Here is a 26,356-nt window from a genome sequence, read left to right as displayed (position 1 = left end):
AAAGCCACTTTTTTCTGACCTTCACTAGATTTCGTACAACATGCTAGCCATCACTTGCCTTAAACATTGACTACTACTAATTTATTTGAGAGGCTAGAGTGTAGAAATGGCTGAAATGGTTGCACTATTGGTTGCCTTTTTAAAAAAGGGGTTTAGAACAAGATGGGCTTTTGTTGGTCAACAAGTTGTCATAGAATAATGGTTTTATGGAATTTTTACTACTTTATGAGAGAGTACTACTCCGTATGTGTATTATGAGGAGACTGAACCGGTGAGTGTCTAGAATAAACTATCCGATGGGATTGGGAGAGGCATGTCACTATGACAACGAGGTGTTATGATAGGTTTTTTTTTTTTTTTTTTTACCTCAAGGTTTAGAGAAATGGAATTATCACATACCTCAGACTAGCTTGTGGAATTTATGTTTTTCTTTTTTTTTATATAAATACCCTCTTGGTTTCATTTGGTTGCTATGAGAAGAACTGAGAACTAAAACATAGACGGAGAAACAAAATTGCAGACCTGTTGATAGTTAAGTTGTACTTAAAGCTTCGTTCTTTCAGCTGCCACACATTAATAACTGAGGTAGGCTTTCATGCATTTTCTACTCAAGTACCTTTGTTTATCAATTTATTTATTTATTGAGAAAGTTGGTTACAAACTTGATTATAGCTGATGATTACAATGTTTACTAAAAAAAAAAAAAAATACATGACAACATATTTTTAAAATCTTTTTTAAATTATATATTCTATATGTTCCTAACATACCTGCCAAATATCATGCCAATTATATATTATTTACAATTCGATCAATAAACTTAATTTTTATACATAATTTTAAATTACAAAACTTGAAATCATGTTTTTAGACCCAGACTATTCAAAGAACCGGTAAAGGAAGATGTTCAAAATTTTTAAGGTTGGATCAAGGTCGTACGGTGATGAAGTCATAATTAATTTAGTAATTAATTAAAATAAAAATAATTGTACTAAATTTGTAAATATTGGCAAGATTGACTAAAAATATCTAAAAAAAAATTGAAACAGAATTTTTTTATAAAAATTTCATGATATTATAAGGTTAATAGAAAATAATACAACATAAATAAGCATAGAAATAATTTTGTATAATTATCCTTCAAGTATAAATCATTTTGATTAAATAAAAAAAATCACTTTTAATTAATTTAGTAAATTTCCATGCAAATGAATTATTATTAAATCACAAGTAAATTTATCAAAGAAAAAAAATTTAGTAATATTTAATAAATTGAGAGAGAGGTGATATAATAAGTTGAGAAATTATAAATCATGTAAATACAAAATAAATATAGTAATTGATCACGTTTAAACACAAGGAGTCCAAGTGGACTGATGGGTTTTTTTTTTTTTCTATTTTTTTAAAATAAAGTCAACTCTTTGACCTAGTTGAACCAGCTCACGATTCAAACAGTTTTCCAGGTCGAATCGCGGTTCATACTCATAAAAAACTGGTTTCATTACTGGTGAACATTTAACACGGTTAGACCGGCTGGTTCAATCTGGATTTAAAAACCATGCTTGAAATTTCAATATTTAATTGATAATATAGCTATTAGTCATTGATCTTTTAGAAATTTTGCAAGCATAGAGGATATAAGAAAAAAAAATATAATCTAGTGGTTGATTTGTCAAAATTCACATCTAATAAAAAGATATTGAGTGAAATTGTTGCCATTGGAATATATATTATTTTTAATAAAAAGTTGGATTATATGTTCTTTATTTTCTTAACATATATATTATTTCTTTCTCAAAAAAAGAAAACATATATATTATTTCATATTTTATTCATAAACTTAATTTTTACACATAATTTTAAATTACAAAAACTTGAAATTTCAACATTTGATTGATAATATAGCTAATTGTTTTTTATTTGTTTTTAAAAAATTTGCAAGCATGGAGTATATAAGCAGAAAAAGTAATCCAACTGTGAATTTTTCAAATTCAAATCCAATAAAAAAAAATATTGAGTAAAATTGTATGATCAAATTTTGTAACCAAGTTTGTAACCAAATTTTGTTATTTATGGATTTTCTCATTATTATCTTATTGAAATAATGCTGTCTATGCATTTAAAATTATATACAAACTAGATTGTAGTTCATATTTATACACAAAAACATTTAACAATAGTTATAAAGAGGTAGTTTTATCTAGAAGCTTGTTTGGATGAAGAAAGGAAAAGAGGGAAAGAGGAGCGGGTTAGATGGACAAGATTTCTCTCCAAAATAATAACTTTCACTTATATTCTCATAGACTTACAAAATTTTATTAATTTACGATTATTTAATCTTTACACAATTAAACTAAGAGTTCAAAAGAATTTTGTTGAAATAGAACAAAAATAAAAATATACAAAAATATGCATACACACACACATATATATATATGCAAAATATAAATTGAGTAGAAAGGAAATCAAGTGTACAATAGTAGTATTTATTATAATGATTAAAAAATATATAAATTGAATGAATGTGTTGAAGAAATTAATAGATTAAATTGTATGCATAATTCAGACAGATAAAAGTATATTTTTTAATAATAAGTAAAATAAGATCTACCTTTATCTTGAGAATTTGTTTTTGAATTTCAGAGTGTGTTTAGCATTAGTTTTTAGTTTTTAACTTTTATGTATACCTTTTTAAAACCTCACTTTTTTCCAAATTTTCTTTTTTTTCACTTTTTTTTTCCACTTTTTCTCACTTTTTTCAAAGTACCTTTATCTTGAAATTTTTTTTTTGAATTTTAGAGTGTGTTTAGCATTAGTTTTTAGTTTTTAACTTTTATGTATAGCTTTTTAAAACCTCACTTCTTTCCAAATTTTATTTTTTTTCACTTTTTTTTTTTCCACTTTTTCTCACTTTTTTCAAGGTAGAAGTATACTTTAACACATTTTTAGCAAAAAGTTAGATAAGTTGTTCCTTAATATACACTCAATGTCCATTTGCTTTGTCATTAACTTGAGGATTTTTATGTAGAGATGGATGAAATTAATAAAGAAGAAACCTTGAAAAAATTAGAGAGAGAAAAGAGAGATAGGAAACAAGTGTTTAGAGAAAAAATCCAAATTAAGTTTTAGTTAAACTTATTTGAAAGTAAAAATTTTATAATAATAAATGGTTAAGGTTCATCTTGTTAATAATGACCAAAATAAAAATCTTACTCTCAGACCTGTAGACTCCAGTTTATGGTTTGCTCATATATATGTGAGCAAGAATGTAACTATTAACTATTGAATGGTTATTGAGGTGCACTAATAATAATAAATAAATTAAAACCTAATTTTTTTCCTAATATAATGGAGATGAGGCAATTGATTATCAATTAAAGTAATTAAAACAATAGAGATATCAGGCTTATATAATCATACATTTGTATTACCTTAGAAAACAAAGAGTCATTCTTATTACTAAATATAATATATATTTTGATAATTAGATCTATAGTTAGATGCCAATGAAATATATTTGAAATGTTTTCTTTATAAAATAAATAAATAAATCCTTTTAAGTCATGTATTATAATAGCATTTGTAATTTATTATGGTATTACATTAAACATATTCAGCAAATTTTAAAACATGTCTTTTAGGTTACTCAATTAAAAAATAAAAGTGTTACGTTTACAACATTTTCACAACAAATCATATGTGATAAGTTGTTGTTGGTTGTAATTTAAATCCACAACTTAAATTACTCTTTTGCCCACTCATAACAACCAATAACAACCTGTCACTTAAGATTTGTTGTGAAAATGTTGTGAATATAACATTTCTTATAAAAAAAATGAGGAAAAAAGAAAAGGAAAATAATTGATAAAGTATTTAAAGGTGCCTATAGTGGATCTTTATCATAATGGTGGAATTTATAGTGTGCATTTAAGGATTTTTTTTTTAATAATAATTTTTATATATTGTTGGCTTATGGTAAAAATATTGACATATACCAATAATTGTCTACCACGTAGCGTTATTTTTCCATATCATACTTAATAAATGGAGGCAATTACAAATGATGATATGTTTCATTTTTTTATGCATTGTGAAAGGAACACATGTCACCATTTTGTTTATCCACCAGGTTATCTAACTTTTATAATACATTATATTATCGATAGTTAGATTGGATTTTCACTCAATTTTGGCTTTATATATCAAGAATGTGTGGGTGAAAAAGTGTGTAATATTGTTTAAAATGTAAAAATGTGAGTTTGAAATGGTATAACAAACAGGCTCTAAATATTTTTTTAGCGAATTTTTTTTTATGGGTTAGGTCATGGGTTATCCGGATTGGGTTAGGTTGACTCGCAAAAAAATCGGGTCGGGTCATGGGTCGACTCGTTTTTGCTTCGGGTAAAAAAATTGGGTTCGGGTCAAGTATTTTTCGAGTCGGGTCAGGTCAGAAAATTCTAACACGTTTTGCCATGTCTACATGCCACATCATCATATTTCTAAAGCATAAATATGTTTGATCATACAGGATATTATTTCAATGAACACTATATTTTAAATTTTAAGTAAAAGATTGATGTGATATTATTAGATATGATAAAATGTATTGAATTTTAAGTAAAATGACGATATGACAATTTCTTATTATTTGGAGTCTAAAATTATATACAAACTAGATTGTAATTCGTGTTCATACACAAAACTTTATTATATATATGTATATATATACATACACACATTTTTTTTTTCCTTTTTGAGAACTCTCTCTCTCTCTCCAATTTCATTCTAACAAATTTTAATGCACCTTTAGAGCATTCATATTGGTATGTATATAATAGAAAAAATGTGTTAAATTTACACTTTAAAGTTTAAAATTACACTTTAAGGTTTATAATTACCAACATCAGTTAAGTTAAAATGGTGTAAATATCTATAGTTGTTATAGTAATCATCTATAGTCGTTAAACGGCTCAGACTCAAGGCTAAAACGCTTTCAACCCTCATCTCTCTCTCTTATAAATTGATTGGTCTTTTCTGAGCGTTCTCCGTTGTCTCTACTCTCTACTAGTCTCTAGTGATTTCAAAATCTCTCTTTTTTATTTTGAAACAAACAAAGCCCTTTACTCCTTTACATCAAAATCTTTCTAGTTTCTTCACTCCACTGGGTTGCTGGTTGCTGTTGCCACCGCCTCACTTTGTTTCCACTTTCCACCATGGGTCTTTTCAGCCTCTCTAACTCAGCTTACTAGTCTCAGATCAAGAAAAGTTTCTTCCTTTTTCATCCCTCTTTTTCTGTATTTTGTGTTTGTGATATGAGTTTAGTGTTTTGTTCAAATGTTTTTTTTTGATAAGTAATAAGAATCATATGAAAAGAAAATTAAGGGATCTTGTTCAAATGATTTAAAACATAAAGATTAGGGACCAAAACTGACCAAGAGATTGGATTCAAAGATGAAATCCTAATTTTTTTTATTATTTGATTTGTTAGTCAAAGACTTGATTTATCACTTTTCAAAGATGGAACCTCTAATTTAAGTATGTTTGTTTGTGTTTTCATTTTTCGAAGACTTGAGTTATCACTTTTCTGACTGTGCTTTGTGTTTATTTTCATGTATACTCTTTACTGACAGACATTATAGTTAGTTTAATTCATTATTTTTTGTGTGCTCTGAGTGCGATTTGTATTTGCCCTGTTTTTTTCTTGTTGTTGTTGTTGTTGTTGTTGTTTTTTTTATTATTTTTTTTATTATTTTTTATTATTTTTTATGATCAATATACTTGTATCTTCACTGTAAAAAAAGAATATGAACCTCTATTTTAACAAGATGAAATCCGAACACATTTTTATTTTCTTATCTGCCTGTTTTATTCCTTGTTTTTTTTTTTTTTTCTATGATCAATATACTTGTATCTTCACTGTAAAAAAAAGAAGATGAACCCCTATTTTAAAAAATGAAATCCAAACACATTCTTATTTACTTATCTAATTGTATTTAATGCTAATTTGTTTGATTCATTTTGCTTTCCTAACTTAAAAATTTGAAATCCTAATTTTAAACAGGAGTTGAAAGTTGTTCAAGTAGGCTTTTTGCTTCCTTTTCAAGGTCACAACTAAGATTTCTCTGAGGTATCATCTCTTTCTATTTTAACTTCTTGTTATTGTTTGTGTGTTACTTTTGTTGTTGTTTTTGGTTGTCGTTTGAGCTGTTGTTCTTGATTTTTCGTTCTTTTTAAATAAAATACTTATATAAAATTTCTTTAGTTTCTAGTGAAAATGGTGATCCTATATATTTCCATATTTTCCCTAGCTTAGCTAGAATGTTATACGTTGAAAAATTGTATAATGTACTACACGATAACTAATACAGGATCAATGACTAATATGGATCCCTTCTCAATCAAAGTTCTTTACAGCATTAGTAAAGCTATTTTTTGGAAATACTTATAGTATTTCATAATTGTAACTAAAAGAAATGATGTAAAAGAGGCCTAATCTGATATGACAAAATTTAGAAAGCCCATTAATATTGGCCTAAGAGGCCCATAAAAAATTAAATCCATGAAAATCTACAAATTTGGTCCAGACACGACAAATCGTTTAATCCAACTCGGCGGATCTGACCTGTATTTTGGGTGAGTCGTCAGCGGAGGCCAATTTTTCAGTGTCCCGATCCTATCATGTTGAGTGCGGGTTAGGCCCAAACCGGGCTGACTTGACCCGTGGATAGCCCTATTAGACAACTAGCTTTTGCACCTTCCTGCTTTAGTACTTTAGATATGATAGTAATGCCACTGGAGAAAAAAAGAATTAGTATTATGGTATTGGATTGTGTTTATTACATGCAAAATGTTTCACAACTTTTAAAAACTTCTTATATAAAAAAAGTAATTAATTTTTCTGATGAATTTTTATATTTTTCATTCTCACAAATTTAATGTCAAAAGTCTTTAAAAATAATTTATTAATAATTCTAGGAAGGATACCATTGGCGTTAACATCATCCTTTATTTAATTATGCGTGAATCCGATTAATATATGCCTTTAATCATTTATTTTAGAAAAAGTCTTCTAGAAAATGAAAAAATTGTAAGAAAATACAATCTTCAATATGAATAATTTACACACTCTAACAAATGATTTTCGGTAATATTAACACTCGTATAATATTTGCAACAGCAAAATATTTTACATGTAAAATATTTTACTGAAAATATTTTCATTTTCCAGTGTTTGGTTTGCATTCATGAAAATGTAAAAGATGAATGTTTCAGGAAAATGAAATTTTTTTAACAATCTCATAACCTCCATATGATCTGGCAATAACCAACCCACCCCCTACCCCCAAACCACCACCACATAGACCCACCCACCACCACCCGACACTCTATTGACCTTTCAAATCCACGGAAAAGGGAAAAAAAAAAAAAAGCACCAAAACCAGCCAACCACCCACAAACACAGCCCTCACCATGGCCCACAAACCATTGTAGCCACCAAAAACTCAGGTATCATCATGACACAAACCATCCCAGCCACTCACCACAACCCTTAAACCAACCAAAAAGCCCAATTCAATAAACCCATGTTGTGGCAAAAAAACCTAGATCTGAGAACCAGTGGGTGAGTTGATGACAATGGAGGTAGAACCCGTGGGTGTATGGTCGGACCAAGAATCGGTGGGTGTATGGTCAGATGTGAGAACCGGTGGGTGGAGGTGTGGAGCTGATGATGGCGGAGGTGTAGTTGGCGATTAGAGTCGTTGGAGATGGGTGGCGCCGTGAACTTGAGAGTGGCTTGATAGCTTTGTTTTGTGGGGATGGAGAAGTTGAGAGTGAGAAGGGAGAGAGTCATGGGAGGTATCTAAGGGAGAGAGAGCGTGAGAGTGACTGAGGTATTTGAGGGGGAGAGCATGCATTAGAGGGACTGAGAGGGAGAGAGCAAATGTAAAATGTTTTACCAAAATTTTAAGTGTAATATATTTTACATAAATTTGCCATTTGGTTCCTTTCAACTAAATATTTTTATGCGAAACAAACACGGTAAAATGGGAAATTATTTTCCTGAAAATATTTAACATTAAAACAAACAGCGTAAATGATTTTGAGTGCTTAAATTGTTTATCCTATTAATACTTGTTTATTCCAAAACCAAAATTGAACTCTCTCATTCAAAATGACTAGAGTAATTTACAGCTCGTTTGGATTGGCCCTCAAAACCCATTTCTCATCACCCAAACCCCTCTATCACTGAAAATGTCAAAAACTCTTGTTTGGTTAGAAAACTTAGTCACGTAACTCAGGGTTGAACTCTACTTTAATCGTCGTTGTGACCCGCTGAACCTTTAAGGTAATTTTCTCATGTGGCTATGGCTCTGTGTCTCTTGCTCTGTTTGGGTTTGATTTAGAATCAACCATTTTCTTGGATTACTCTACTTTGCCTCGGAATGAATTATGAGATTTGGGCCTCTAATGTTTAATCCCGTTTCCCACAACAATATTTGTGCAATCAGTGGGTTTTGTTGAGTTTGGGTTTAATGTTATGTATGCTAATTGGTGAGAATAAATTCTGATGGGTATGTTGGTTATTTGAATATCACCATATGCTTATGTGTCCTGTTTGGGATATATTAAATTAAATTGGGATGTGTGGTGTTTGTTGTAAATTGTCTGCAAAGTTGTAAAAAATGTGCTTTACGCTCTTTTCTGCACATAAACTTTGTCATTTACAAGCATCTCCATCTGTCATTAACCCTTAATATGGCGTTTGGTACGTGAGAATCCATATTACTCTTGGCATCTAAATTCTTAGGAATGTGATTCCTAAGAATCACATTCCTAAGAATGTAGTTATTCCTATGTTTGGTTTCATTGGGAATATCTTAAGATTCCTAGGAATGTGAGATAATAATGTTTGGTTTATTCTCATGAATCTTAAATGAATTATTTATTTTTCCTATTCTATCCTTAGATTTGAATGAGAACTACCAAATCCTTAAAAAAAAAATTCCTCTAAATAAATAATGAAAAATCAAATATAAACAATTAATTATGAAAAATTCATTAAAATTATAGTCTAACATTTCAAAATGACAGGTATAATACAAAAATAACTATTTAAATTATCAAATGCTTTTATTCTTAATAATAATTTTAAAAGATTTTAATCCATAATAATTTGTTTTATATTTTATCTTAATTGATTAAATGATAATGAAAAAGGGTTAAAATTGTCAATCTATAAAAAATACAGTTTCCTTTAAGCTTGAGAATCTGAATTCCTACCTGTTTTAAAGGGAATCCACATTCCCATTGAGAGAGGAATCCAGATGCCCCTGGCATCTGATTCCTTAGCGTGATTTGCAACCAAATATGAGAATCTTTAAACATTCCTGAGAATCCTAAAACATTATCCCGTACCAAACGCCACATAAATGTAAAGGTAGTAAGGTAAGTGGTAGAGAAGAGTTAAGGCCTTCTGGAAAGACTGATGTGCAAAGTTTACTTGTTTTAGTGAGTCCTATTCGTAGTCCCAACAGCTCCTGCCTAAGCATGTTTCTCATTAAACCAAAATACTAGTGTTGTCCTAAGAAGATTTGTGTTTTTGTTGCAAAGCATGTCCTGGGAAACTGGGAAAAAAGTTGCAGAAGGTCTATGGTATATTCAATTTTCTATGAAATAAGTCTTTAACTATTTTATATTTTATTTTTTTGGTATTAATATTGTTCTCATTTTTTGTGGTGGCATAGGAGTGAGTTCTATCTATATTGATGTAAAACAAGGGCTGGTTTTAAAGTTTTTTTTTTTTGGCTTCCCAGTGTTTTCTCAAAATTAATCACTATTCGCAACGGGTGGGTCTATACCGAGGTATATTGCTGGCCTAGGGAGCTCGAACTTGAACTAAGGAGCTCCTGATCATACCCAAGGCAACTACTAGTTAAAGTTACTCATAACATAGAACCAACCAAAGTTCTATCACGCAGTGTTCTTCTCAGGCCTGGTTCAGTGCTATCACAGACTGTTGGTCATGGAGCTAGCTCACTGGGGAATGGGGATGAAGAGGGAAATGAAAATGAGAAGAGGCCTGACTCTGATGTGGGAGGAGGCTGAGAGAGGGAAGTGAGAAGAGGGATAATTTTAGCTGAAAATTTGGGGGAGAAATGAAATGAAACAGGGTAGCTGCAACAGTAATAACCTATAGCCTGATTCTGATCTGTCAATGCACTGTTAAAGGGCCCACACCGTAATCTTATATACCAAGTTTGCCACTGAGTTTTAGTTTCCAAGTTCTAAAAACACCAAAGTCTTGTTTTCACCTTTCATCATCCACATTCAAATGTTGAGTATTTGAGTCATGAAAACAATGAACCAACACTTAGCCAAACAGATGCTCATCCGTGGAACCCATTCAGTTTGGAAATTCAACTAGCACTTGCTCCAATAACTAACGAAGTTCAAAACACTCATGGAAGCAAGCTCCTCTTCAGGGGGAACTGGCGATGAAAATGACAAGTTGCTAAACAAAATTGGAAAAATGTTGAATTTGCCTGATATGGAATCGTCAGAAAGTTGTATCCACAGGGTTCCATGGCACATTCGAAAATGGAAGGAACAAGCCTACACTCCTCAGGTAGTCTCAATTGGCCCGTTTCACCACAAAAGCGAAAGATTGAAAGTCATGGAAGAGCAGAAAGAGAGATACTTAAGGAGTTTCATGAAACGGAGTAGGACAAAGGTTGAGGACTTGGTGAACAAAATAAGGAAAATGGAAAAATGCATTCGCGGGTGTTATGAGGAAATTATTGACCTTTCCAGTGACGAGTTTGTGGAAATGATATTGATGGATGCCAGCTTCATTCTTGAGCTTTTCATTAGAGAGACACCAAGAATTAAAGCAAGGGATGATCATGATCCTATGTTTGTAAAACCAAGGGATACAGCTGTAATGTTTGACTTGTTGCTACTCGAAAATCAACTTCCATTCTTTGTTATTGAGCAACTACACCAACTTACATTTCGATATCCGTGCAAGTCAGATCCCGGTCTCTTTAACTGCGGTGATTTAGTTCAGCTCTCTTTAAATTACTTTGCGGACTCCTTTGATTTTAATTTTGAACATGACCGGTCTAATGTTAGAATTGAACACTTCACCGATCTTCTTAGAACCTACCAGATACCTCCACGAGTGAAGCGACCAAAACGTGTCTATCATGCACGGTCTGACCTTTTGTACACTGCATCACAACTCCACGAGGCAGGAGTAAAGTTCAAGGTTGTTGAAAAAAGTGACTGTCGTTTTGACATAATATTTGAAAAAGGAGTGTTGAAAATCCCCGAGTTTGAATTAGATGATTGGACTGAAGTGGCTACTCGAAACATTATGGCATTAGAGCAAACTCATTATATATATGATACATACTTTACTGATTACCTATTTTTGATGGATTCACTTATCAATACTAAAGAAGATGTGGATTTACTTTGTGAAAATAAAATCTTGGTAAATTACCTGGGCGATAACAATGCAGCATATTCTATGATTAACGATCTTAACAAAGGAATCACATGGATAATGAACAGACAAGATTACATCGATCTCTATGCGAATTTGAATGGATTTTGTGAGAAACGTTGGAATCGTTGGAAGGCAACATTAAAGCGTGAATATTTTAGCACCCCTTGGAGAACCGCTTCAACAGTAGCAGCTATTATTCTTCTCGTGCTCACTTTTATACAAACTGTATATTCCATCAGGTAGCATGGGTTCAAAGGCCTTATAATTTGGATGGCTGTTTCTTGTTCGGTTGAATTGATCTTGCCTATGTAAAATACACAAATTAAGTATTTCTTTCTTTGTTATTATTATTACATTAGTACTTCTTTCTTTGTTATTATTATTACATTAGTACTTCTTTCTTTGTTATTATTATTAATGTAATTGATCTTGCCTATGTAAAAGATACTATTGTTGTGTTTCAGGTTGTCTTCTATACCCTTCTCAAAAAAAAAAAAAAAAATGCTTGTCTTCTATACAGGTTATCCTTGTGTCTGTAGCTTTGAGCTAGGCCTGACGGGCTGTGCTTATGTCTTCCGCTCATATAAATAGACCAAAAAACTTGTGGCCCCTCTTTACATGAGTGTTGGCCCAATTAGTTCCATGACCCAAATCTAAACTTATTCAATTCTGGGAGTTGTTTTGATCATCGGTATGTATTACAGGCTTTGATAATTTGAGTGCTTTGTTTTGTGAATGGGCTATTGGGCTGAAATTTGCGTTTTTTATTAATTGATACAATTTGTGGGCTTTATCGGCCCTCAATCCTAATTTTAGTAAGAAGTGGTATTTAATTTTCATGGGTATTGTGGACTGGGTTTGGCCAAACTATGAGCTCTTAGAATTGTTGGTCTGTTAAATTTTTTTTTTAAAAAAAGTCTCTAACACAGTAACGCCTATGGTTTTAGAAGAGGGACTGAACGATTCAACCGGTTGAGGTATAGGACTTGGGTGATCAAGTGTTGTGATGGGGAATGATTGTTACATCTCTGTTCCAGCTCAAGAGTCTGCTGGTTGTAAAGGGCTTTGTATTTATTTTCCTAGTCCAAGGGCTTAATGGTGTTCATGACAGTCGTGTGTTTAATTAGCTACCAGATTTTCTGAGCTATTGTTATATTTTGGCCTCCACCAACATGGCTATGGACATAACCATGTTCATCTACATGCTGATCGTGTGAGTATGAACTATTAGCATTCTTAATTTATAAAGATTTTTCTGAACTGGGATCATATTCACTGTATCCTTGATCATATTGTTTTGATGATTTTGATCTGGCACATTTTAGTCGCTGATTATCATTTACAGTCATAGTTGCTGTATACTACTTGTTATAACTTATAAGGAAAAGGGTTTTGAAGGAGATAATGAGGAGACTATCAAAGCTTGAGCACAAGTTAAACTTTGTAGTTTGTACAATCTATTCAAGGGCTGCCCTCTTAGGTTCAATTCAGCTCTGAATTAGGTGTAAACGGTTGTGTTAATACGGACGAATGCAAGTACTGAAGCAGATTAATTGATGTGTGTAATGCCATAACTATATTATTTCACACAGAATATGGACTGACTCAGAATTGTTTAATTCATTCATATATTTTAGAAAATGATCCATGTATCTTGGGGATGCTCTTGACTTATTTAACGTATGTTGCTTTTGAACTAGTAGCAATAGCCGGGGATAAATCTGCACAAATTGCAAACCTAAAATTTCGGTTTTTTCTGCCCAAACAAACCCTGTCTTGTTTGGTAGTAGTGTTTAAGTACTGATGTTTAAAATGATGTAAAAGTTGTAGTTTAAAAAGTAGTCATAATGCAAAAAATATGGTTGGTACCATATTTCTAATAACATTTTTCTAAATGTGAAAAGAATATAATTGTGTGTTTGATATGTGTATATGTTTTTTTTTTTTTTTTTTTTAAATGTGAGTTGTCATCTAACATATATAGTAGAATTATTAATATTTTATTTGATGGGAGAGAAATTTTCCCACCTATTACCATCACTTTTGCTTCCCCCTATTCTCTCTCATCAGAGACTCCTATCTCTATTGTTTTCTTTCATCTCTCTTTAATGGGTCTCTGCTCTCTCTCAAAACCCTCAAGTCTCTTACTTTCTTTCCTTCATCTCCATCATTGGTCTTCGTCTCCCTTAACCCTCGTTTGGGAGGAGAGAATGGAATGAAGAGAATAATTTTAGAATATTCATCTCTTCCCTTATTTGAAAGTTTTAATAGTGAGAATGAAAAATTCATTCTCTTGTTTGAGAGTTTAAGTGGTAGGGAATGAAATGACTAGGAAAGAACATTTATTCTTCTCTATTCCCTTAAAAACTCAAATTTTCATTCCTCCTAAATTGGGAGAAATTAGAGGGAATGAAATTAGATTTATTGAATTTTTTTACTAGAATTCCCAAAATACCCCTATATATTTAGCTCTTTATTTTAAAATAAGGGTCTAACAGTAATATTTTCATAAAATGATTTTATTTATTTCCTTCTATGTTATTTTCAAATAAGGTTACTTATTGTCTGTTTGGAAGTTTAGAGAGGGAGGAGAGTAGAGGGGAATGATTACCCTCCACCTTGTTTGGATGTTTGTAAAATTAATAAGGGAGAATGGAGTAATCAGCCTTTCCCCCTTGTTTGGATGTTCTAAAAATTAGGATGGAAATGAGAGAATATGATTAAATAAAAAAATTTACCCCTATTTGAAAATGAATTGCAACATTGGTCTATGATTAATTTATCAGTTTTGTAAATTACGATTTTTTTAAAAAATTACTAACATATTACCAAAAATCATCAACCAAATTAGCCTACTGTGTCTAATATTCAATAATTAACATGTTAATTTCCTGAACAAAACGCACATAGCAAGCCAAAGTTGAAGCAAATCCATAAACTTTAGCAGATTTTTTGTAATTCAAAAAAAAAAAAAAAAAAGAAATCGAAATGCTTAGTGCACTGATTGGTTGCCGAGAAAGAAAGAAGAGAAAAAGAAATGGAGCGGGTTCGGCGACGCCAGTAACGACGATGATAACGTCGGCGTCGACAGCGTTAGCAGATCTACAATCTCCGGGTCGCCGCGGCGATGCAGTTCACCGCCTCGATTCGCGCCTCTCCAGTGACCTTTTTCTTCGCGGCGATGAAGCTATAAATCGCAACGACTAGTGCGAAAACTGAGATGACGATTGCTCCCAACGCATACTGATCCAAAGCCACCGCCACCGATGAATGTCCGAGCCCAAGCAAATGCCCAATCTCGTGCACAGCCACCTACTCGAGATCGATCGCAACGAGCGTGGACGACAGCTTTGAAGAAGAAGAAGTAGGCAAAGGTAATGGGAACGATAGTCTCCGCTGGCAACGCATTAATCGATGTGGGATTAGCATCAACCAATACCAACTGGGTTGAAGATCGGAGCATATTCGTCACTTCAAGAGAAAAATTTCGGTCAACACTTTTGTTTGTTTATTTTTAATTTTCTCAGGAAACAAACAAAGGATATTTAATCGGTTTGTAATTTTGTTAATTTAAAAAGGGTAAATTGGAGAATTTATTTGGTCAATAATTTATCTACTCTACTCTCCCTCCAAATCTCTCCAATTTGGGAGAATTAAAAATGAGGGGTTAGAGGTAGTTGAAACCCCTCCCCCTCATTCCTTAAAAAACTTCCAAACAAGGTAATTAAATTACTCTCCCTCCCTTTACTGTACTCCTGCTCCTTTTTTTAACTTCCAAACAGGCTATTACATTCCATTCATTTGCATTTATTTCCGTTCCTATATTTTAAAACATCCAAATAAGATTACTTAGTTTCATTTCATTCTTTTCCCTTGCTTAAATACATTTTATTCCTTTCCATTTGGACCGTTCCTTTATGATCATTCCATTCTCTTATGAACTCCCAAACGAAGCCTTAGTGATATCTTCATACTCTTTCTTTCTTTTTAAACAGATTTCACATTTGGATCTATCAATATTGTGAGATGGGTTTTGTGAAATTTGTACAAAAATTCTAAACTCTAGGGGAAATTGCAACATGCATCATTGATATTGTGTATGATTGTAATTTACTTCTAAATATCGGATTATTATGATTTCTGATAAGACTCCCCGGTCTATCTCCACCACAATCATTTTCATGGTTCTCACTCCGTAGGTTCATAATATCAAATAGGGCCCTTTGTTATCATCTTAACATCTAAGGATTTAATGGTGATGCTCATAACAAAGTGCTTCCCACAAGATACAAAGAAGATAGAGACATGTAAGGTTGTAGGTGTGAAACAAAAAAGAAAGAGGGGAAAAGGAAACCGTGGAAGAAGGAGAAGAGTCCCCCACCTATAGTGTTTGGTCAAATCATCTTGGTACAATTTTTAATATATTTACAACAAAATGCTATTTAGATTGTTACTCAAAAACTAAAGACTTGTTCATATGAGTTCACAAAATAGGGTGTTTAAACACCCTAAATTAAGAATCGTAACTCAAACACTCTTAATCAAATATATTTACCAAACACACCTTTTCGTTTTAAAACCACAATTTTCAGTATTTAAATACTAAAAACTATTGTTTAGGATTACATACCAAACAGGCCACCGCCCATAATCAAAACAAATTACAAAAGATGAAGAAGAAGGGCGATCGCCCTTAATTTATTTTATTTTCTCATTATTATCTTCCTGAAATAACATTGTCTATGACATTTAAAATTATATACAAACTAGATTGTACTTTGTGTTTTTGCACAAAAACGTTTAATAATACACTACAAAAAAATTGGGCTATTGCGGCGGGCCAAAACCACCGCAAAACCCCAAAAAAATGCTACTAAAGCCCATTTGGCCTATTGCGGGGTTTTACCCGCTAGCCTTGCATTGCCCCAATAGCTCTATTGCGGTAGTAACAAAAAACGCCGCTATAAATGCATCTTTTAGTGACTTTTTGGTTTTTTGCTGTGGGCAGAAGACCGCCGCCATATGCTTTCAAAATTCGTGTCAATTGACTTTTAGCGCCGGGTTATGCCCGCTGCTATTGGTGTCCACCTTTAGTGGCTGGCAAAAGGCGCTGCTATAGAGAACCAATTAAAACAGACTCATTGCACTTTTAGCGACGGGGAGAAACGTTGCTATATGTGTAAACCTTTTAGCGGCGGGCAAAAAAGCCAATATGGGGCTTCATTTAGGTCATAATGTATGCACCTTTAGCGGCGCTTTTTGACCGCTGCTATAGTTTTTTTTTTTTTTTTTTTGCAGGTTTTAAAACCACTATTTTTTTTTAGAGACCTGTTACAAAGAACCTATAACTAATTAACACAATACCACAAATGTAACTAATTAACAACACCACAAATGTCTCCAAACTAACATAATATTAACGTCAAAATATATTATATTAACTACATAACATTGTCTATAACTATAATCATAAAATTAACAAAAGAAAGATGTGGTCTTTTGTACACAAAAAATCCTTCAACACTTAAATTAAACTAACACCATAATCAAAGTTTCAAAGTGTTTCAAAATAACTTTTCAACATTTGCAACAAATGTGTTTGTTCAAATGTGGTGCTTTGTACACAAAATGTCCTTAACATAAAATATATAAACTGCCTAGTTGATGGGATGCAACTGATGATTTTTGGAGAGTTGGGATTGTAGGATCGGAGGAACGTCCTACATACAAAAAGAAAGGCAATAATTAGGACACAACAATATGAAATATTGGAATCCAAAATTACTTAATACGCGAGGATTACAATTTACAAGGGAAATTTGGAGTATCAAAGGCTGCAACTACAATATGGAAATCACAATACAACTATCCAACACCTTAAAGTATAAACTCAATTTCTATAAGGAAGAACATAAATGGGCAAAACTTAGATTTTGAAAATAGTATGCAACCTAAAGAACAAACCCTGCTTAAATTATAACCATGCATCCATAAACTGAATGCCAATGCAAGTGGTAAATGAAAATTTAAACAACAAAATGTCTACAGTGGCAGATACTCAAATAAAGAAGAGAAGGCAAAAGCCTGAGGCCTACATTCCCATCATCTCATAAAAAAGGTTTTCTAAAACATAGGCCTAATACAATCAGCTCATGTCCCAACAATTCAACAATTCAAGTGTTTGACAAAGCTAAGCTACCTTTCCAGTTGACAAAGCTAACCTAAGCTACAAAAACTTTGCACTTGCCAATTACATAGCATCCCATTGTTATGAAAATTACAAATTTTGTTGATTCTGATTCTAATTCTATTCATATCATGACATGGATCATCCCTTCCCATCTCTCTTTTTCGAGTTTTATTACAACAACCCTCCTCTACCTCTCTCTTCTACATCATGTTTTCAGTTATGTCAGGCATAACTCACTCACTATACCTGTTTTCTTCAACCTCTCTCACAAAGTCAAAAGTAACTACCAAATCAGTTCAGCTCCAACTCCAACCGGGTTTAACCATTAACTATAACAGTTTTAACCTATATTATATACTCCCAATCCCAAACTATTTATACTTTCTTAATATGGACTGGACATGTCTTTTTTTACAATTGGGTATAAGAAAGAAAGTGGAGATTCATTTCCTGCGTTCTAATTATGCATCATCATATATGAATGTTAGGTTCCTTGTTTCTTTTATTTGTAGCTTAATTTGAAAGATATTTTTTAGCTAAACAAATAATTAGCACCTAACCTTTAATAAATAATGGTATGATTTTTACAAATTTCAGAATATCCACTCAACTAACACCTAACAATAAGTTGTGTTGCATATCCATGTCCCACATATACCAAACAAAATTATGGGGGGAAAATATCTATGAGAGGTCCCTATGGGTAGGTTGAAGGTTAACTCCATCATCTATCAATGGATGGGATATGCTATAGCCTATAGCCCAAGTGCTAATCAGCCTAAGTGCTAATCAACGTTATTAGCCCTAATCAGCCCAAAGTCTTCACTAAGTTACATATTACATCAAAATTTGAAAGTATAAATCATGTAGCTTAGAAAGAAAGCTCAAAAAACACAACACAAACCTTATTACTATCTGAATGCAAATTAACCCAAAAACACAAATTAACCATTAGAAACCCCAAAATCAAAATCATTAATGCCAACCTAACTGCATTGTGAAGTTATTTGTTGCACTTGTTGAAGCATGCGAGCCATTCTTTGCTCCATCTCTTCAAATTGGATAAGTCTTTCCTTCATTTCGTCAAAAGAGGACAATTTCTCCTGCATCTTAGCCAAGGAAGTCTTCAGTTGTGCAACTTCGTCGTCCCTTGATTGACTTGATCATATTTGAAGGTCCGTGAGAGCACTCTTGCTACTTTGGCCACTTGGGCTTGGACCAAATCCTACCCCACGAATACGACTTTTGCGCTTCTTACCCATCACTTTGGCAAACACATCGTCCGATGCCCATGCAATACTACCACTTGTGTCATCTAATTGCAGTTGATTCGATGGTTTAGCCAACAACTCCTTCATTTTATCATGATATTTGGGTTTGAATAAAACAAAATAATTAGAAATTAGTAACATCATTTGATTGAAGACAACAAAAATTATATTGAGAAGCATACACAATATAATGAATACAATAAGATGCAACCAAAATATGTCCTCTCTATAGCAATACAAGATACTATTAATAAAGATAAGAGAGGAACTAAATTAATACTTGTTGTCCTCTCTATATAATTTCATTTCATCTGTCATTAATGAAATGAAAGTCTCTTATATACCATATATGGATTGAAAGAATACAGGAAGCTATGGTAAAGTTTGTGGAGATGAAAGCTTAGTTAAAACTATATGTGTTGAGGTTAGTGATAGAATATTGTGAAGTCCTTAGAGTAATAATCAGACCCTAACCAACTAAAGTAGTCATAAAATAAACAAAAAACGTCCTTAAACAATATGTGAACGTGCAGCTAAGCTAGCCTTCTTTAAACAATACCTAAAAGTAGCAGTTGATGCATATACATCTTTTAATATTCAATAAAATGCTCATTACGTAAATATTGAAATTTGGATAATAGCATAATGAATGATTTAATGAATAAAGCATACGAAAAAAAAATACATAATCTGAAATGAGAAATGAAGTTTTCCATGTTAAATTAATGTTTGTTCCAAACAATACAAAAGTTAAAGCATTGGCAAGTGTTATTACATTAACCATTGTTTTAAATTCAATGTTGATATTGCTCAACTTGGCACCGAATTCAACTCCATGTTTAATCAGATTATTTAACAATACAAACCTACATTGACTTAAGTTATCCAATGTGATTCCTTGTTGAAGGTTATTCAGAGGTTGGGGAAAAAAAATAATGTGATTGTCTCACATTAAAGTCTTAGAACATTGTACTAGGAAAGACACAATATTATTTGCTCAAAAAAAGAGGAAGGACACAATAATAAAGAATAAAGGAATGTTAAAATAGAGAGAGAGATATGAATAGTATAATTTCCTAAATTAAGACAGTGAGCTTGTTCAAGAGTAGCTTTACTACTTTAGCCAACAAGGCACAGTAGTAATTACTAATTAGTAAAGGTAATAACTAGAGCACTAATATTCAAGGGAAGCCCAATCTTGTTACAAAATTCTGATTATTAGTAATTTCAAACACCAAAAAAGAAATCTAGCAACTATGCACATATGGGGCATGGGGTGGGGGGGCAATTTTATAAAATTTTACAGAGAATTCCTTGAATTCACACCTCAAAGAGTAGACCATGCTGCAAATATTTGAATTTATTGAGATTCCAATAAATTAAAAACCATTAAGTTCTCATCAGTAAATTCAAAATTGTCAATAGGAAAACAAAAATTCAACATACATAGTCAGACAAGCAATACACCCACACAATTTATGAGCACTCTGCTAATGAATACCAAAGAATAGATTACAGAAATGCAACTGGTCATACCTCAAAATGCATATCAAGGTAGTTAAGTAAAACAATATAGCAGGCACCAAGATGAAACTAAGGACTCACCGCATCAATAAATCAATTTGACAGTAGAAACAAAGATATAAGAGTTAAATACAAGAAGTTGAACCAGTAAAAAAAATGTATCAACCATGTGGAACAAAACCCCGCCATTAAGGCATACAATAATCAACAATATTACAATGACATGGACATCATGGGCTTGATAGAAAAAATGGTCAGGGCATTTACAACATAGAATTAGAACTACAACAAGCATGCTAAACAGTATGGTTATTGTGAAACCACTCTATTGAAGCAGATGCAATGATTGACAATGAAAATTAAACCAAAAATGGATTACTCACCATTTTTGCTTGCACTACTTCATTAACTGTAGATCCATCTTTACGAGTATGCAATATTGAATATAATGTTGTACGCTCTACAGGATGTCCATCCGCTTTTGCCTGCAATATGAACTGCATATTTATGTAGTGATGAATATTGGTTCCACATAAACTTAAGATAAGTTAAATCATTTAAAAATTAATCATAATACTTTTTACCTTCTTTGCAGCGTGCACGACAAAGCTGCATGAACTAGCAATACGTAAGTCCTCCTGTTTAGAATGACGGTCCCTATTCTTCTCTGACTCTATCTATAAAATTACGGAGTCAGAGAATGCCATCAGAATGGCAAGACAAAATCTTTGATTAGCTCAAGAGGGTAGTTTTGAAAAAATAACTATAAAAAAAAAGGGTAAGACATGTAAGGCAGTTGGAGGTTCAGTTTGTTTTTGTAATGTTATCGACAACATTTTTGTTAGTACATATAATTTAAGCTCTCACCCACATTTCATTTTTAAGCTAATGAAGAAGGATGTTGAAAATCATAGGCAAACTGGTTCCAATGGATGGAGCTTTGGAGAAGCAGTTGTTCATCAATGGAGTTCAGAACCTCAATTGTAAGCTCTATTCTTCTCTTTGAATTGCTTATCAGTTTATTAGCTCTCTTGATATATGTACTATGACAGTCTAAATATTTTTTTTTAACTTTATGTAAGTGTGAGTATGAAATGAAAGAAGATAAGGTAAGTCTTGGTGATGAATTTGATCATTTAATAAGATGTAATAGGGCACTAGGTTCTGAGTCAATGATTGTTACATACAGGAAAGTGCATGTTGACAGTCCGGAAATACTTGACCATCTGGACATGTTATTAATCAAAGCATAATTTGGAGAAACTTTATGAATCATGACAATGCTAACAATGACTAGATAGGAAAGTATACTGTTCATATTTTATAAATTCTACAAAACTTCAACATTATTTACATTGCATTTTAAACTTTAAAAAAAGAAAAGAAAAAAAAGAGAGAGTTTGTGACTTCCTGAATAATACATGACCTATCTCAGATCACCAACTTTGTTAAGTCACAACTTTCAAGCAACAATCAGTAAAGTAAAACCTGCTCTTTGGGCAGATATAACCATCACATTTACAACATGGCAGTAATGAAAACCAAAAACACAGATTAAGCACATCTTAAAAAACAAATTAAAAGAACATACCATTGCATCCTCAGTATACCAATGGTCAACAAGAACATCCCAATCTTCTGGTATGCATCCCTTCGGCCGGTTGCTATTCACCTGTGCTTTGTTTCTTAGATACGGTATGTAATGAGCTATTTTCAGCGTACACTTGTGATCCCTCCAAGCCTATGAAATTTTTTGTAAGGTAAATTTCTTCAAACCCGCATAGGCAATAGGATTAGTAGGGACAACATATTTTTGCTACAATCAAATAACTGAGTTAGCAAATTACAATCAAATAGTTGAGTTAGAATTAGAACTGCAACAAGCATGCTAAAATGCCATAATTACAAGTATTATAAGTTCCTGGTTTACCTCTACAAGACGCCAACACTTTTCTTTAAGTTCTTCTGGCATGTCCCTCCAATCCAAATATTTTATTGAGCACATGTGAGGTTTCCGTGCAATCGTTCCCAAGAAACCAGTGAAAGCCCTAGCCCCTTCATCAACTGGCTGATGCATACTATTTAGTGGCAACTCAATTACTTGGTCATCGGGAAGATCCCCAACCTCCAAGTACTTGCTTGGCCCGCGAGTGACATGTACAGGTGGCTGCACATCTAAAATTTAAAGGAGACAATATCCTTAAAGTAAGTATATATATATATATATATATGAAATTAAATATATAATGCTTATTTAGAGTTCACATCAGATTGATCACTTTGTAACATAATTTGAATAAAATGTGGTTTTGTCTGCTTATCTTAACTGCTTATTAGAAAAAATATATAACACTTTCTTATTGTCCTATAAATCATGCATTACTAGAAAAAATTGGCACATATTTTAATACAGACACTTATCAAATGTTAAAATTTTAACCATTATCACTTCTTAAACAACAAAAACAAGCAAAATGTTTGCTCTCTTTTTTCCAGTTCCATCAGTTCCTCATAATCACTTTATGGATAAGATAAGACCACAAACAAAGAAAAAAGTAACCATTTTCATAATTTATAATGAGTATTTCACACACAAAAAGCTAATTCCACTAACTATAGACAAAAACCTATCTAAACAATCAGGAACCAACAAAGATCAAAATAAAAACTAAAAAAATACCAACTTTATCAATTAAGACTCTTATACCATAGTCACTACATAAGTATGACATATTGACAGAATTTCACATACAAATAGCCAATTTCACTAGCTGTAGATAATACTTATCTATCTAAAAATTAGAACCCAACAAAGATTAATAAAAAAGCAAACCAACCCAGAAAGCCAAACAAAAGAAAAACTAAAAACCATAATTGCTTTCTTAATTAAGACTCTTGTTTATAAGTATCAAATATACAGATGACTCATGATAAAAATGGTTAAATTCACTAAAAACACACAAATATAAAGATAAATAATGAAAACCCAATAAAAATAAAAGGCACCCAGATAAGCATTATCACAATTTTTTATAGGTGAAATTGCTTGAAAATGATACAATGAGAATTTCACATACAATACAAACTAGCTGCAAATAAATATCTCTCTAAACAATCAAAACCCAACAAAGATTAAGTAAAAGCAAACCAACCCCTAAAGACCCTCATATTTGCTATATACAAACGATTTCTCATTAAAGATGGCTAATTTATCTAAAAACACACAAACACAAAGATAAACAATGAGAACCAAAAAAAAAAATTGTAAACAAAGGTCTTTTCTTTCTCTATCTTCTTGTTTACTAGTTAGTAGATGGTGGGGCATAATATTAGAAAATTCAACTTAAGAAATTAGCATCAGTTTAAATAAAATGGAATCAAATTTTCCGTTTAAATTCAACTTAAGAATTTTTAAATAAAACTCAACTACCTAGGTGGATTAGAGAGAAGGCATGGATATGTGTTTTGCTTATTAAATTTGCAACTATGATTGATACTATTATTGTTTGAATAATGATGATGAACCAAAAGGAAAACGAACTCCGACTCGTCCATAGGGGTCGTCTAGGGCAAGAAGGCTAGAATGGCTTCCCCTGTCGGGACGGTCGTCCATAGGCATGTGGTTCATCTATGAGGAAAACCCTTGGATGAGCTCTGACACTTGGGAATAACTCTAGAAATTAGTGTACAAGAACTAAATCGGACCACGTGTCACTATTTGGAGGCATGAGTTAGGTATTGGTTCATCATTATAACTTCCTTCTCGTGACTTAACTTCCATGACAGTTATAGGAAATAAAATGTTCTAACTCCTATAGAAGTTGTGGAAGTTAACCTTGAACCCTCTGACCTCCTTATTTGTAGGGAAAGTTATGAGACAAGTAACCGCTCAAAAACCACACTATATAAACATTCGTTCATGTCAAGTGAAGGTAAGTTTTGATAACTCCTCTAAAGTTGGAACTCTAGAATTTAAGAGAAAAACTAACTTTGGCATCGGAGGGTTCTTGGCTGGTCCACCCCGGTTATCCTTTGATTGTGTGTTCTTCTTTTCAGGCCTTCCAAACAATCACTAACCCATTGAAGCCCAGAGCATCCAGCCTATTGATTTTCTTTACATTATCAAATGACATACTTGAGCATGATTGTATTGATTAGCAATTAAATGATTAACATGAACCTAACTATAGAACTTGAGAGTTTCAGCATGCATACATGCATAACAAATAAAACTGTCGCATTTAAAAAAATATAAAAATAGACAACAACCATCATGAGACATATAGGACAGGGGCTGAGACATAGATGCTGCTTCTTTATTTATTTATTTTTAATAGAATTTTTAAGCAAACTAATAGCAACTTTGTTATCAAGTTGTAAGCCCATAAATTGCGTAGAAGCTTCGTGCATTTCTTGGTTCATTTCTTCATCCACATGTTCTGTAGAAGCTCCTTCCACGGTTATGCTCTTGAAACGCGTGCGCAAATTTGATTTTTGCCTTGCCATTTCAACTGTCAAAGTGTAAAATAAAAACAAGTATATAAGCACAACAACAAGTACAAAACAAGGTGATATGAATGAAATATAATGCTGGACACATTACATAACATAACAAAAAAGAAACAAAAACAAAAACAAAAGCAAAAAGATGTAATATGAATGAAATATAATGCTGCATGTAACTAATTATTATTAACAACAAAAATACTTGTAAAAAAAAAGAAAAAAAAAAGAGGGAAACAATAACAAAAATAGCCCTCCACTAATAATTCATTCGTCTGTTAGAGTTTAATAAAGAAAATAGTAGTTTTGGTTTTGGAAGAACAGTTTATGGAGCAATCAACTTTATAATATTTATTCTAAGACATGCAAATAAATTATAAAAACCCACCATTGAACCACTATTTTCACAAAGTATTTAGGTAACGGACTAATTAGTATAATATCCCTCCAACCAAGCTAATCAAATTCAAAACCCAAATCTCATTTTAGTCCTTTAAGATAAAACCAAGAAATTATAAAAAATAAATAAACTATCAAACACCAAATTTGTTTTGTAAAGAAAATATATAGTGAAACAAATAGTTCAAGGACTGTAAGGAATTGGCTACCTGGTTGAAGCTGAAGAAAGTGAAGAAAAGGAAATGGAAAGAAATGAGGGTGAAAATCAGACTTCTGAACCAAGCTAATTTCCCTCTAATTTTCCTTTCCTTTCTACCATTTTCTCAGCAGCCAAACACAAACCAAGACAAAAAAAAATCAATTTCAAGCTCTCTATTTTCCTTTATTTTCCACTTCATTGTTAGCAATGAAACACAAACTGAGACAATAATAATGCATTTGGACACATCTAACAACTCAAACCAAAAATGGAGAAAAACCCTAATCACAGGGATACCCATAATCTAATGTAAAATTTTCTTTAACAAACCAACGCAGAGATAAAAAAAAAAAATAAATAAATAAATAAATAGGGAGAGTGTTTGAGACAACTTACAGAGAGAGTGTTTGGTTTTTGGGAGTGAAATGAGGTGGCGGCAACGAGGTGGATTGGGGTTGCTAGGTGGCCACTGAGTTGACGTGGTTTGGTGGTGGTGGTGGGGTTGTTGTGAAGGTGGCGGCGGTGGTGGGATTTTGGGCCTATGATTTACAGATCACGAGAGAGAAAGAGAGATAGAGTTTAAAAGATAAATAGTGTTTGAGCAAAATGAGATAGAGAAAGATACAGTGAATAGTGTTTTTGGGACTTTGAAGAGTTAGAGAGATAGAGTGAAATGAGATAGAGAGATACAGTGTTTTTGGCAAAAATGAAAAGGCGCTAAAAATGAAAAGCCAAAAAAAACAGAGGGAAGATTTGGG

General features: G+C 32.4%; 2 protein-coding genes across 2 annotated transcripts; one reads left to right on the top strand and one right to left on the bottom strand.

Moving 5' to 3' along the window:
• The first annotated feature begins 10,325 nt into the window (after positions 1 to 10,325).
• LOC142632416 (UPF0481 protein At3g47200-like) lies at positions 10,326 to 11,755 on the top strand. Its single transcript, XM_075806822.1, has one exon. The coding sequence runs from the start codon at positions 10,463 to 10,465 to the stop codon at positions 11,753 to 11,755; it is 1,293 nt and encodes a 430-aa protein (XP_075662937.1). The 5' UTR covers positions 10,326 to 10,462.
• Positions 11,756 to 18,865: 7,110 nt separating this feature from the next.
• On the bottom strand, positions 18,866 to 25,003 carry LOC142632415 (uncharacterized). Its single transcript, XM_075806821.1, has 6 exons — positions 24,860 to 25,003; positions 22,428 to 22,664; positions 22,089 to 22,238; positions 21,082 to 21,174; positions 20,881 to 20,982; positions 18,866 to 19,054 (listed from the first exon to the last, which is right to left on the bottom strand). The coding sequence occupies exons 1-6, from the start codon at positions 25,001 to 25,003 to the stop codon at positions 18,866 to 18,868; spliced, it is 915 nt and encodes a 304-aa protein (XP_075662936.1).
• Positions 25,004 to 26,356: the final 1,353 nt, after the last annotated feature.

Source organism: Castanea sativa, chromosome 4, assembly GCF_040712315.1.
Source record: "Castanea sativa cultivar Marrone di Chiusa Pesio chromosome 4, ASM4071231v1".
Classification (NCBI taxonomy): domain Eukaryota; kingdom Viridiplantae; phylum Streptophyta; class Magnoliopsida; order Fagales; family Fagaceae; genus Castanea; species Castanea sativa.
Note: the sequence above shows the minus strand (reverse complement) of the source record. Positions and strands in the feature narration are given on the sequence as shown.